Genomic DNA, 15,046 nt, shown 5'->3' with positions numbered 1-15,046 from the left:
CTGAAGGATGATTACAGGAGAGAACCGGACCTGATCCGTAACGTACACACGGGATAATGGATCGTTTCCAAGCGGCGCAGGAACTCTGACTGCAGAAAATGAAGACTAAGAAAGAAGAGTCTCCAGTCATGGGAAGAAACATGCACTGAAAAAAACAACCACCCAAGAGAGAGATCTCACACATCTCCTTCAGATAACATGAAAATGATGATAGTTCTGTTCTGGTGAACACACCATCTTCACCAGAAGCGTCTTCACTTCAGGAACATCAGTGTGTGTGTGTGTGATAATGAGGGGAGACGTTGCAGGTGTAGGTGTAGTTCATGCACAGTTATTCTGACATAAAGGGGCTTTCGCACTGGATGAACCTTTTCATAGTTCCTGTCACTAATGCGGAAGGACCTGCTTTGTGGGAATTATTTGAGTTCTAGGAACGGCTTTTGGGAACTAAATTGGCTCCTACTTCAGAGTCGGGTCTAACCCAGAACAACAGGAACTACTGATGTAAGTGTGTGATGATTGGCTGAACGCATGTGAAACTGGTAAGAAAACCACACAGTTTATAGCTGGTATATTTACTGCAGGAACAGTGAGAGATGGACTGAAGGGGCCAAGCAAGACATGCTGGGAACCAAACAACATCACACATCATTATATGGAAGAGTAAAATACCGGACATTTCAGACAAGATGAGAGTTTAATGGTTTAACACTTAAGAATGAAGAAATTAAGACAGCCACAAATATTAGCATTATAATTTTACAATTGTAATGTTATGTAATGTAAAATTATTCTTATGTTATTTTTAACATTAAATACTCAATTGTTTTATTTTATGGTGAAAAAAAACGAAATTAAAAATCAAATGTTTGACACACATACACATAAATGTGAAATATATATATGTGTGTGTGTGTGTGTGTGTGTGTGTGTGTGTGTGTGTGTGTGTGTGTGTGTGTGTGTGTGTGTGTGTGTGTCAAGTCAAGTCAAGTATATTTGTATAGCGCTTTTCACAATACAGATTGTATCAAAGCAGCTTCACAGTATTAAATTAAAATAATACAACAAGGTTTGTTTCTAGTGGAATTTATTGGTTGATAAAATCAAATTAAATATCCCCAAAATATCCCCAACTGAGCAAGCCAAAGGCAACAGTGGCAAGGAACCGAAAAACTCCATCAGGTGACCTAATGGAGGAAAAAAAACCTTGGGAGAACCCAGGCTCAGTCGGGGGCCAGTTCTCCTCTGGCGTTTATGAACAAGAGACAGGATTTAACTGTAAGATTAAAATATTTTATGAATGCCTGGCTGAAGAGATGCGACTTTAATCTAGTTTTAAACTGGGAGAGCGAGTCTGAGCAACGAACAGTATCAGGAAGGCTATTCCAGAGTTTTGGGGCTAAATATGAAAATGCTCTCCCTCCTTTGGTGGTTCTGGATATCCTAGGTATGACCAAAAGCCTCGAATTTAGTGATCTTAAAGAGCGCGATGGATTATAGGGCAATAGAAGATCCGTTAAATAGACTGGAGCTAAGCCGTTTAGGGCTTTATAAGTCAGTAGCAATACCTTGTAATTAATACGGGACTTTATAGGTAACCAATGCAGTGATGATAAAATCGGTGTTATATGATCATATTTTCTTGATCTAGTAAGAACTCTAGCGGCGGCATTCTGGACTAACTGTAGCTTGTTTATTGAGGATGCAGGACAACCAGCTAATAAAGCATTACAGTAATCTAGTCTCGAGGTCATGAATGCATGAACTAACTTTTCTGCATCAGAAACTGATAGCATGTTACGTAGCTTAGCAATATTTCTAAGGTGGAAAAAGGCTGTTTTTGTAACATACGAAATATGATTTTCGAAAGACAGGTTGCAGTCAAGTATAACACCCAGGTCTTTTACTGTAGAGGATAAAGGATTGAGTGTCATCAGCATAACAATGGAAACTAATTCCAATATTTCCAAGTGGCATCATATATACTGAGAATAACAGAGGGCCTAACACAGATCCCTGCGGCACTCCATAGTTTACTGGAGTTATGATCGATTTTTCTCCATTTAAATAGACAAAATGGTAGCGGTCAGATAAGTATGATCTGAACCAGCTTAATGCTTGTCCTTGAACACCAGTATAATTTTGTAGTCGATCTAAGAGTATTGTGTGATCTATAGTATCGAACGCAGCACTAAGATCAAGTAAAACTAGTATTGAGATACAGCCTTGGTCAGAAGCTAAAAGTAAATCATTTGTGATTTCAACGAGCGCAGTTTCAGTGCTATGGTGCGGCCTTAGATACGTGTGTGTGTGTGTGTGTGTGTGTGTGTGTGTGTGTGTGTGTGTGTGTGTGTGTGTGTGTGTGTGTGTGTGTGTGTGTGTGTGTGTGTGTGTGTGTGTGTGTGTGTGTGTGTGTATGTATGTATGTATGTATGTATGTATGTATATTAGGGGTGTAACAGTTCACAAAATTCACGGTTTGGTTCGATACGATACACTGGTGTCACGGTTCGGTTCGGTCCGGTTGCGATACAGCAAAAAGAAAGAAATGCCAGAGAAATTTCCATGATTTCAATTTATTTTAATTTTTTTTACTAAAACTAACATCATAAAGTATGGTCATTTTTTACTTTGAGCAATGATGGAGCTATACTTGACTTTTTAGGAGCATATAAAACAGCTCCTTATAAATAAAAAATAAAAAATGTAATGTTGTAGCAGTAATAAACAAAGGTTTATTTGATTTCAGATTAACATTTGAGGGCAGCAATTTTATTCATAATGTTGAAATAAAACCGACGTAACGTTACTTGAAAGCACAATGTTTCTTCCTGGTTTCCATGGCGCTGTTTGATCTGTTAATAACGGAGAAATGTGAATGCGTCTCACTAGATCTCGCAGCGATGTTATTACTTCGCTTGATCAAGATCGGCTCGCTGGTCCAAACTGATAAACGGTCCGTGAAGCACAAAATAAGGAGTAGCGCAGTTTCGTTCCGCTTTCATTACGTTTGTCATTTGATGCTGGGCAATGTTGCGGTCGATTATGAGCCTACATTTGAAATAACGAAATGTTGTTCGGCAGGAAAAATGGTCCAACGAACCGTTCGGTTTGTAATGCGTAATACGAATACGTGTATCGTTACACCCCTAATATATATATATACAGTGCAATGCATAAGCTAATACACCCATGCTAAAGTTGACTAAAAAGAGGAATAAAAAAATCATATTTTGGAAATTGATCTTAATGCCTTAATTAAAAAAATTAGAGATTGGCATGGGGTACTTTCCATAAGATCATCTCTCAATGCAAATCAAACTAGCTTTTAGGCTAACTGAAATAAAACCATGCCAGTCTCTAGGTATGGTGAAGGTTATGTGATGATGTGGGGCTATTTTAATTCCAAAGGCCAAGGGAACTTTATCAGGATGCATAGTATCCTGGATCCATGAAGTAACTGGCCTTTAAAAATAAAAATCTGCCTGCCTCTATGGGAATTTAACATAGGGGTGTAATAACTTATGCACCCTGTATTTTAAGGAAGAACATTTATTTATTTACGATACATTATTCATTCACAAAGCAAATTGGTGTCCTAAAAGGTTGGATTTTTCCAAATTTTTTTAAATTAAGGCATTAAGTTCAATTTCCAAAATATGATTTTTTATTCCTCTTTTTAGTCAACTTTAGCATGGGTGTATTAGCTTATGCATTGCACTGTATATGTATGTATGTGTGTGTGTGTGTGTGTGTGTGTGTGTGTGAGACAAGAAATGGCTAAATTGTGCAGCTCTACAAACAAGCACAGCTAACCTGGAATATTTTTACATCACAATTTGTATTACAATTAGATTTTATCCCCTCAAATCATGCTTGCAAAGTGTAAAATATTCTGTAATCCTGCTGAAATGGAACAAAACTGCTGAACACAAATATTTTACACTGTGAATCTTGTGCAAACATGTTAAATTACTCTATTCTATATTCACATTAGTATTAGTACAAGTTATTTTATACTGATATAAAATCAGCCATAAAACTATGGTATATAAATACTTTATTACTTTAAAATAATAAAAACAATAAAACCACAGTGCTAAAAATCCTGAATGAGAGTTAAACTAAAATGGAGATTTCATCAAATAACGCAACATCCACAGTAAACAAATAAAAAATTAAATACTTAAAATATTTAAATCAATCATTGTAAATGTTTCCTTGTTTGTGATTTTTAGGGAAGGCACCGAACAGCACATTTGCATACAGACAGGAAGATGAAAGCGTGTAAACACAAGTGAAATCACAGGAGTCAGCGTTTCTCAGGCCTGTTGATGTGGTGAGAATAAACCCTCAGATTTCAGAAGCACAGCGGCAGATAAACAGCACTAGATCTGCACTCATCAAACCACTGTGTGTTTCTGACTTCCTCCTCGATCGGCTCCGGGTCTTTCTGATCATGCAGTCTGTGTTTCTGACATGCAATTGATCGTTCGCAAAGACCCGCCCCCTTTAGTTACTGTTGCTATGTCCGACAAGCCACGCCTCTCTCACGCCACACGTCACGTTCTCACGCAGTGAAACGCACATCGCGGAGCTGAGGACACTGACAACACGCTGACAACTAGGGCTGCACGATACTGGAAAGATATGCAATATGCGATCTTGTTGTTGAGTATTGCGATAACGATATTTCTTGCGATATAACATTTCCCTAGAGAAATGCTATTTTTATTACTTTTTTTTTTTAAATCATTTATATATGTAATGATCATACTAAAATAAACAGGTAGGCAAATAGATATTCTTCTGATCTTCAGAAGAACATCTCAGTTTTTCATAAGGAGTTAACGTTACACATGCAACACTTTGATTAATGGTTGTCTGTGAGACTCTGTTATTGTTACTTGGCATTAGCAGTGTTGGTAGATTTGGGATTACTGTGGAGATTAGTTTCCTCTCGACGTGGCAAACATTTTTCGGCACGACTTAGGCCGTGTGTCCACCAAAGCGTTTTTAGCCAGCTGAAAACGCTAGGCGCTCTGCTAAAAACGCTCAGCTGTGGGCGCTTGAGAGCGTTTTGGCAGCGCAGCATTTTTTCAGTTGAGACGGTTGAGACCGAGACACTTTGCTTGTTATGATACGGAATATCCGCGAAAGTCTTACTAGTATCTCATTTCACACATATTTTGTTTCTGTGTTGATACTATATTAAAATGTCAATACAATGTAATGTATTTTATCTGGCTCTTGATTTTGTTCCGTTATTATGCTTGTTGTTGTCATCTGTTGACGTTGTACAAGCAGCACACAAATGCTTAGCACATAAAATAAATGCAATTTATCGCACCTCTCTGTGATACGGATATCGCATATGCTATTATCGCGATAATGATAATTTTTCGATAAAATTTGCAGCCCTAGTTCATGTACACACACACACACACATGTCTGGTTCACTATCTTTGTGGGGACTCTCCATAGACTTAATGGTTTTTATACTGTACAAACGGTATATTCTATCTCCTTACACTAACCCTACCCCTAAACCTACCCATCATAGAACACTTTCTGCATTTTTACATTTCCAAAAAAAACCTCATTCTGTATGATTTATAAGCTTGTTTACCCATGGGGACCTCTATTTAGGTCCCCACTGTGACACGAGTCCCCATGAGTCTGTGTGCATTCAGGTTGAAGTCCCCACCGGGATAGAAAAACAGGTGTACACACACACACACACACACACACAGAGAGCCAGAAATAACCTTCTGGACACGATCTGCAGCAAACGGCTCAGAGAAAACCATAGAAACAGGTTTGATGTGAAGATAAGAGCAACTCATTCCCCTGGAGGAACTAAACCGAACCTCAGATCGAGCCGACGGGACGGAGCGCATCATCAATGTTCTGCACAGACACCACAACGAAACTCATCAGATTCAATTCTGCTCTGAAGTTACTGAACTCTAAAGGAGCCCAAATACAGCACGGATGCACATGTACTAGAACAAGACAGAAGATGAACAGCGAGCGATTATTTCCAGCTTCATCTCTGCAGGATTGTGGGAAATATTCTCACTCTCAGCCCACACAGGTCTGTATCTGGGGCCGAAGCTCCAGCCAATCACTGAACTCCTGGGAACGCTTCGGAAACAGCGATGCCAATAAGCGCCTGCCAATATTACCCATGATGCTCCATCGATTAGCCGCTGTGATGAGCGCGTGGAAAGCTCACAGGCTGTATGGAGGCGTCTGGTGTTTCAGAGATCTGTTCTCCAGACTAAACATCCAAAACCGACCCGCTGTTATCTCTGCACTTTAAAAGTCTGCACTGGGTGTTCTGAGAGACGCCACTGAAAGAGTACAGCACAAAAGTGTATCGTCTGGAGGGTTACGCAGTGTGTGTGTGTGTGTGTGTGTGTGAAGCAGCAGATCAGATCTGGGATTCGAGTAAAAAACGTTTAAAGAAAACGTTATTTAATCTGCAACTTCACACTGATTCAGACGGAGAATGTCATTCAGAAAATGCTGAATTACACTTTTAAATGCAGGTACTGGGTTTCAACTTACTCAAATATCCAATTATACAAATGTAGAGAAAAACAACAACAACACAACTTTAAAGTGGTTTAAATGTTTGACTTATATCTTAGTTTATACTCTTTATTATATACAGAAATGACCCATGGTGAACATATTTAGACACTTTGTGAACCCGCTTTTGTTTTCAGACAGTTTAATATAACTTGAATCATTCATTCAACCGATTTAAAACAAAATCATTTCAAATTAATTCAATATTTTTAAAACAAACTGCAAAATTAACATTTCGTCAGAATCTTGTGTAAATGTAATTTTGTTTAGTTGCCTATTTTGTGGGAGTTGTTTGTGTGGGAATTGTGGAAAAATCGTGATCTCTATTTTAAATGATTTTTTGATAGTTTATATAATCAATTGTTTATATATATATATATATATATATATATATATATATATATATATATATATATATATATATATATATATATATATATATATATATATATATGACAAATAAACATGCGAAAATAAAATAATGTTAATTATTATTATTATTATTATTACTATTAATTTATTATAATAATAATATATTCTTTGCAGTAATATAATGAAAATAATTACATTGATTTATGTTCTATATTCTTTATCATTTGATTTGATATAATTTGGGTGCAGTGAAGAGGATTCTATATGAAAATATGATTAAAATGTAATAAAAACTGGAAATGAGCATTTCTTTAAACAATTTAATCTTTTATCTTTTGATATCGGGTGTAATGTGATCTGGAACATGTTGTTGACAAGATGGAAAACAGATTCTCTGAATCAATCGGTAAACCCAGATATCCCATGATCCTCTGGGCTCTCAGTTACAGTATAAACAGTAAAGAGAGACGAGGTCCCGACTCCTGACAGAAATGCAGCACTTCTCTTTGGATTCATCTGGAATATTCTAAAGCATTTACTCCGCTGAATAACAAAATCAGTGTTAAGCCCATTAACAGCAAACACATGCAACACAATCACAGGTTTAAAAGATTAAAAATGTCTTTTAAACTGTATTTATCAGCAGTGCACCTGATATCATATTAATGCACAATGAATATTAAAATGTCTGGTCTGATGAAGCTGTATTGTGAAGGGATGTGTGACATTTCGATGTGACCTGAGATAAACCACCTTATCCATGTCAATGTCATAATCTGTGGCTCGTGTAAACAAACCTGCAGGATGGAGAGAGTCAAACACTATCAGCTAAAACTGCATGAGGAAAATAACCAGCCATTATCTGTCGTTTCCTGCGTCAGGTAATGCTGATGGCCCAGAACCATCGCTATCAAGACTAAAGAGTCAATGTTTATTCAGACACGGAAGAACGGTGAAATGAAGCCTGAGGTTGAGCTGTAATTCTGCACCGCTGTGACGTCAGGCAGTGGAAACACACAGCTCTGGTGTCTGAACACACACACACACATACACGTGACGCTTCTGATGCGATCCGACAGAACCAGACCCATGTGAGGAGGACACACAACAACAACAACAACAACAACAACGAGCAACAAGAACACCAACAACCACACCAACAACAACAACAACAACAACGATTAACAAGAACAATAAGAGCAACAACAACAACAACGAGCAACAACAACGAGAACAAGAACAACAAGAACAACAACAATTCTGATTAGACAACTAACGAGCAACAAGAACAACAAGAGCAACAAGAACAACGACGACAACAACAATGAGAACAACAACAACAACAACAACAACAACAACAACAATTCTGATTAGACAACTAACGAGCAACAAGAGCAACAACAACGAGCAACAAGAACAACGACAACGACGACAACAACAACGAGAACAACAACAACAACAACAACAAGAACAACAACAATTCTGATTAGACAACTAACGAGCAACAAGAGCAACAACAACAACAACGAGCAACAAGAACAACGACAACGACGACAACAACAACAACAACGAGAACAACAACAAGAACAACAACAATTCTGATTAGACAACTAACGAGCAACAAGAGCAACAACAACGAGCAACAAGAACAACGACAACGACGACAACAACAACGAGAACAACAACAAGAACAACAACAAGAACAACAACAATTCTGATTAGACAACTAACGAGCAACAAGAGCAACAACAACAACAACGAGCAACAAGAACAACGACGACAACAACAACAACAACAACAACAAGAACAACAATTAGAACAAGAACAACAAGAACAACAACAATTCTGATTAGACAACTAAACAAAATATGTTTGTTTTCCCAAGAGGTTCTGACAAAATGTTAATTGCTGCAGTCAATTTAAAAATGTTTAATTAATTGGAATGATTATTTTAAAAATCGGTTTGAGTGAATGATTCAATGACTCACTCATAAATACTTCACTTGTTTCAGCGTTTTTGAACGAATATCTTGAACAAATGATTCAATGACAAATACAGTGTTTAACAGTCTCCTACTGGTGTAACTATAACACAATCTTTATTTGAAGCATCAAGTTACTTTCAAAAGCTGATTGCCTGTTTTGGTCGCATCTGTGGACATCAGTGTTTATATCTGAACTATAATCTTTTATCCCAGTGCTTCTGTGATCATCTGAATATATTTTTTATATCACACAAATAACAATACTGTGTGGTTGAAAAGCCTGTTTGTGAAGCTGTTTAATATCGATATAATAATAATAATATTATTTTATTATTACATTTAAAATTAAATTATAATATTTAAATATGATAAAAGCTTTCTCTGGCTCGGCAGCAGCGCAAACGCACACAGTAGAATCGTTGTCATTTACGAATGAGATCTTTTGGTGTTTGAATCAAGATCTCGATCTTTTACTGATTAATAATGCAGCTCTACTCAGGACACAAACTAAAGACACGGCTTCTTTAAACTCATGGCGCAAGATGCTGAAAAAACAGCAAAACAATGTGTAAAAACATCTATTTTACATGAGTGTGCCGATTTAAAAAGCCAGACAATTTAATAAATGCCTCTAAAGGAGTAGTTCACTTCAGAATTAAAATTTCCTGATTATTTATCATCCAAGATATTCATGTCTTTCTTTCTTCAGTCGAAAAGAAATGAAGGTTTTTGAGGAAAACGTTCCAGGATGTTTCTCCATATAGTGACTTCAATGGGGTCCAACGGGTCGAAGGTCCAGATGTGAGTTTCAGTGCAGCTTCAAAGTCTCGACACGATCCAGCCGAGGAATAAGAGTCTTATCTAGACAAACCAGCGGACATTTTATATCAAAATAAACATTTATACTTTTTAACCACAAATGCTGGTCTTGCACTAGCTGTGATGCGACACACATTACGTAATCACGTTGAAAGGTCAAGCGTGACGTAGGCGTAAGTACAGACCTAGTGTTTACAAAGCCAACGTGCAAAGACTAAGTCAAACGCCATTTACAAAAAAAATACATAAATAAAAGGTAAAACAACGATTTCGGACAATTTTGAAGTTGGAGGAGAAAATGAGATGGAGTTTTTCGCCCTACCCTACATTTTCCACCTACGTCAGGTTACCACCTGACCTTTACAACGTGATTACGTAATGCGTGAAGTCGTGGATGTGCAAGACGAGCATTTGTGGTTAAAAAGTTTGTTTATATATATATATTATTTTCCTCAAAAACCAGACATGAACATCTTGGATGACGTAATGGATGATGGGTGAGTAAATTATCAGGATATTTTAAGGATAATTCTGAAGTGAACTAAACCCAGTTTGAGAGAGGGCTTGTAGACTTTAGAGGATGATGTGATGATCAATGGGAGGAATATGTAACTGTATAGTACTGTCAACAGAGGGACCAGCAGTGAATGTGACTGACAGACGCGAGTGCGTGTTCAGTCTTTTGTGTGGCGTTAAAGAGACGAACGTCGAGCTGTCTCTCCTCATCTCGGTCTGTCTGTCTGCATTAATAGAGCAGAATGACAGCAATTATGCAGCTTAACAAAAGAGAATCGACAGCTTGTTTTGTTCACTGTACGCCGTCCCTCCACAAGTGACGGACGCTCGACTGCACAAAAACTCACATTAACATTTAAACAATCGTCTCCTCTGTGAAGGACATGATGTGCGACTGGAATAATTACGCCGCCTAACTTTTGGACCAGCCTTCATCCATGATGCCTTAAAATACCTCCACTGTGGGCGGCTCGCTAGGGTTGTTTGTGGCGAGATTAACGAGTTTTCAACTCGACGCTGGAGGAACTGTCAATGTAGAGAAGATACAGGGTACATTTGTGGTTGAAGAAACATGGTGATGTCATCATCAAATCAATCAATCTCCACATACAAGACTGGAGACGTGCAAACCCACAGATTTTGTAAATGAACTTGTTGGTTTAGGGTCACGTCCAACACACAACTAAGTCACAAAACTCCAATTTTGCATTCAAAATTCTTTAAATCCACATAAAAATCACTGCTATTTTGCAAACTAAGCAATCCCCAACGCCTCCGTAAACAGGAGTACCTACCAGTCCGAACACGTCTGAGCTCTCGCTACACAACACAGACGGTTCACCTCAACACGGCTTCTGTATAGCGTATCAAGTGTTTCTGACTTACTTGTTGATCTGCTTTGACCCTGTGTGGGTCTTTCTGATCATGCATTTTGTGTTTCTGACATGCAATTAAACTCCAACCTAACTCATGAACACACACACACAGAGAGACACGTGCTACACTCAACTAATGCATCACAAGATCAGCCCTGTATGATTTAATCAGCTTGATATGAACATGTCAGACATGTTTACAGACAGAGTTTTGGTCTCAGGTTGTGTTGTGTTCATGCACACACACACACACACACACACACACACACACACACACACACACACACACACACACACACACACACACACACACACACACACACACACACACACACACACACACACACACACACACACACACACACAGCCAGAAATAACCTTCTGGAGACGATCTGCAGCAAACGGCTCAGAGAAAACCATAGAAACAGGTTTGATGTGAAGATAAGAGCAACTCATTCCCCTGGAGGAACTAAACCGAACCTCAGATCGAACCGACGGGACGGAGCGCATCATCAATGTTCTGCACAGACACCAAACCAATCTCATCATAAAGCGCACACACACACACACACAGGAGACAGACGTGTTTGACTCACCGCCACTGCGATCATGGAGTCGTCGGGTTTCCACTCCACCTGCTGATAGAAGCCGAACTGTGCGGCCGCTTTCCCAGACTCAATATAGCTGACGATCAACACGCTGGGCTACAGACAGACAGACAGACAGAGACAGAGTTAGACATGTCAATTCATTTGAGTCAGTGTGGTTTAGTTATGTACATTTAATTTAATATTCAACAATATTATTGATCTGCCTGCATTGACACCATTATACGAGAACTGAACCGTTTACTCCAGAGTGGCTATATATATATATATAAAAAATATAAATGAACTAAATAACTTTTTTACAACCAAAATGAACCATCACTGAACTTCCTTAAGCTGGACTGTGATGCTATTTTCTTCTAGAAACAAACTTTGTTGCATTATTTTCCTGTTATCGCTGTAAAGCTGCTTTGAAACACTGTGTTGTAAAAAGCGCTTTATAAATAAACGTGACTTGACTGATGTACAAGTCAATCATCACTTATGTTGAGGACAGTGTGCTGCTGCTTTACTAATGCCGAGTTCAGACTGCACGATTTTAGCCCAGATTTTGGCTCGACCGACAGGTTGAGAAATCGCCGACAAATGCCCGAAATCACAGGCAAATCGGTGCTCGTTCACGCGAGTGACAATCACGCAGTGTGAATGAGCAAAGACGCGATCTGAGAGAATCGCCGACGATTCGCCGACGCCCGTGAGATATTTGGCATGCTAAATATCTGGACCTGTCGGCGATTCAAAATCCTGCTGTGTGGAAAGTGTTCTGACTGAAGGGGGGAGGAGCTATAGGCCACAATATCAGTATTTTAATAGATATATTTACAATTACAATCAAACCGAAACAAAGCACAACATTTGCTTGACCAGCAGCAACAGCAGCACATTGCGAAATTATTTATTTACCCCCAACTCTCTTTGCAGAACACACAGTCCTTGCTCCCCTTGTCTTCCCAGCCATTTCCTCATGCATATGTTTTTCTTTGTCTGCGAATCAGTGCACAGACAATTTGGATCGCAAGATTCTTGCAGGCTATCATTTTTAATAACAATTTCGGCCTCACGCACGCGGGATTTTGCGTTATTTCCTTATCACTTCTCGCGTGTGTTTGGTTGTGAAACGTAGTTTGCGGACCAGACAGAAGTTGTCAGCGATTCTTCCTCCTGAAAGTCATGCAGTGTGAAACCTCCTGTCGCAGATGCATCGTGCAGTGTGAACACAGCAGCACCTGAATGTTACCCTGGATAGTCGTGCAGTGTGAAAAGAAAAGTGACCCGACTACTTTGAAAATCGTGCAATGTGAACTCGGCATAAGTGATCCGTGATCAGCACTATTGGCTGTGTCAGCATCACATGTGTCGTGGTGCTCACATGACCAGCGTCAGCCAATAGTGAGCCGGCGTTCTGACGTAGAAAGAGAAGAGATTGTTGAATAATGTGATCATTTTGGGGGGTTTTTGCACACAAAGAGTATTCATGTCGCTTCATAACATTACATTTGAACCACTGTGGTCACATGGACTATTTTAACGATGTCTTTACTACCTTTCTGGACCTTGAAAGTTGCAATGACGTTGCTGCCTACGTGCGATCAGAAACCTCTCAGATCTCATCAAATCTTTCATTTGTGTTCTGAAGATGAACGGAGGTCTTAGAGGTTTGGAACGACACGAGGGTGAATAATTAATGACGGAAACTTCATTTTTGGGTGAAATAACCCTTTAAGAGATATATTCAGGTCATTTTAGTGTAACGTTCACTGCATGCATGTGATATAATGCCTAACTTTGCAAATAAAGTTAAGAATAGCCAAGAATATTTGTGTAATAAGATGCTCCAAAATGATCTAATAAAGGAAAAACAAAAGTTTAACGTCGTTCATCGTGTGCGTTTACGTCTTTATTCTGCAGATCGACAGAAACGCATGACATTCTCCCAGTGAAACGCGGAGCAGCAGGGAAACCCATCAGGAGAAATGAGAGACGGATGTGCGGGAGAGAACAGCGCTTGGCCACAAAGAAAAACACCCAAAAATGGAAGCAAACTGCTGGTTTCATTCTGCCAACAGGGAGCAGTAAACCTCAACACACACACACACACACACATTCATGTGTGTAAAACTAACACTAACGTCACAGAATCTGCATTTACTTTCGGCGTGTGTGTGTGAAGGTCGTTCCACATGAGCGTTTCGTTCAGGGGTCACGAAAGGTCAGACAGGCTTCAGATTCCACACGAGAGAAACATTCACAACTAGTGTCTGTGATTGACAGCTGTATTCACCATCAGACGTCAGCGGATACAGGACCGGCTCTATTTTGATCAAACACCTGTACCTATAGCAACCAGCCATATTTACATTTATAACTCGAATTACTCACATTACCCACAGACTGACGTCACGTTACTCTGTAAAACTGTAGTTAAATGACTCTGGCTACTTTTCATAAAGCCTGACTAAAATGGAGAAAGAAAAACATCTCGGACAAATTAGAGAATGCACCAAAAATCATGCATGTAAATCATATGCACAGTTACATAACAGACCGAGAGTGGTTGTACTAAACTCACTCTCGATCTGAATTCAACACACTTACACAAAGCGCACGTTACTTCCTGTCCTATGATACAATCAACAATTGATTCATGTCCTCTGATACAATCATGCTTGTTAAATCGTGCAGAGAAAATACATTTCTGCATCATCTTCAACCTGATGTAATATTTGCAACATGCATTTTCTGTAAAGCTGCTTTGAAACCATTTGTACCGTGAAAAACGCGCTACACAAATAAACTGAACCTCCATCATCACCACAGACGAAATATTCAAGTTTGTGCAAAAAAAGGGCATCCGGCAGACAAACATGCACTTTTAATCTTTATTATCAAACTGCAATTATCAGACTGTTTTAATAGTGACCAAAAAGGCCTGTTCACGCCAATAAGAAATACAACGTTTTAATGAATAATCATTCAGTCCAGTGGAATGATAAAAACACTGAGAGCCAATCAGAATCCAGGCTTTAAAGAGCTCGAGCATTTAAAGCGGCAGACGACTGAACTGCAGAGATATCGTCCGCTGGTGTAGACACTTATATACAGTCAAACCAAACAATCAGACACCAGATATCATTGTTTATATGTTTTCACTAGTGTGATCAGGACACTATAGTTCATTTATGTAAGTGAGGAGAGGAAAATAAAGTAAACTTGTGACATAATATACCCAATTATTCTTGAGATGATCATGTTTTGCTTTGTCTTTAATTGCTAA

General features: G+C 38.8%; 1 protein-coding gene across 1 annotated transcript in view; it reads right to left on the bottom strand.

The window, feature by feature from the left end:
- The window catches only part of ric1 (RIC1 homolog, RAB6A GEF complex partner 1), a 66,677-nt gene that overhangs the window by 41,755 nt on the left and 9,876 nt on the right, over positions 1-15,046 (bottom strand). Inside the window, exon 2 of the mRNA XM_084387227.1 lies at positions 11,761-11,868. Within this exon, the coding sequence (XP_084243353.1) occupies positions 11,761-11,868 (108 nt within the window). The remainder of the gene's footprint in view (positions 1-11,760; positions 11,869-15,046) is intronic.

This window comes from Rutilus rutilus, assembly GCF_951802725.1.
Source record: "Rutilus rutilus genome assembly, chromosome: 18".
Taxonomy (NCBI): domain Eukaryota; kingdom Metazoa; phylum Chordata; class Actinopteri; order Cypriniformes; family Leuciscidae; genus Rutilus; species Rutilus rutilus.
The sequence above is the reverse complement of the archived record's forward strand: the minus strand, read 5'-3'. Positions and strand labels throughout refer to the sequence as shown.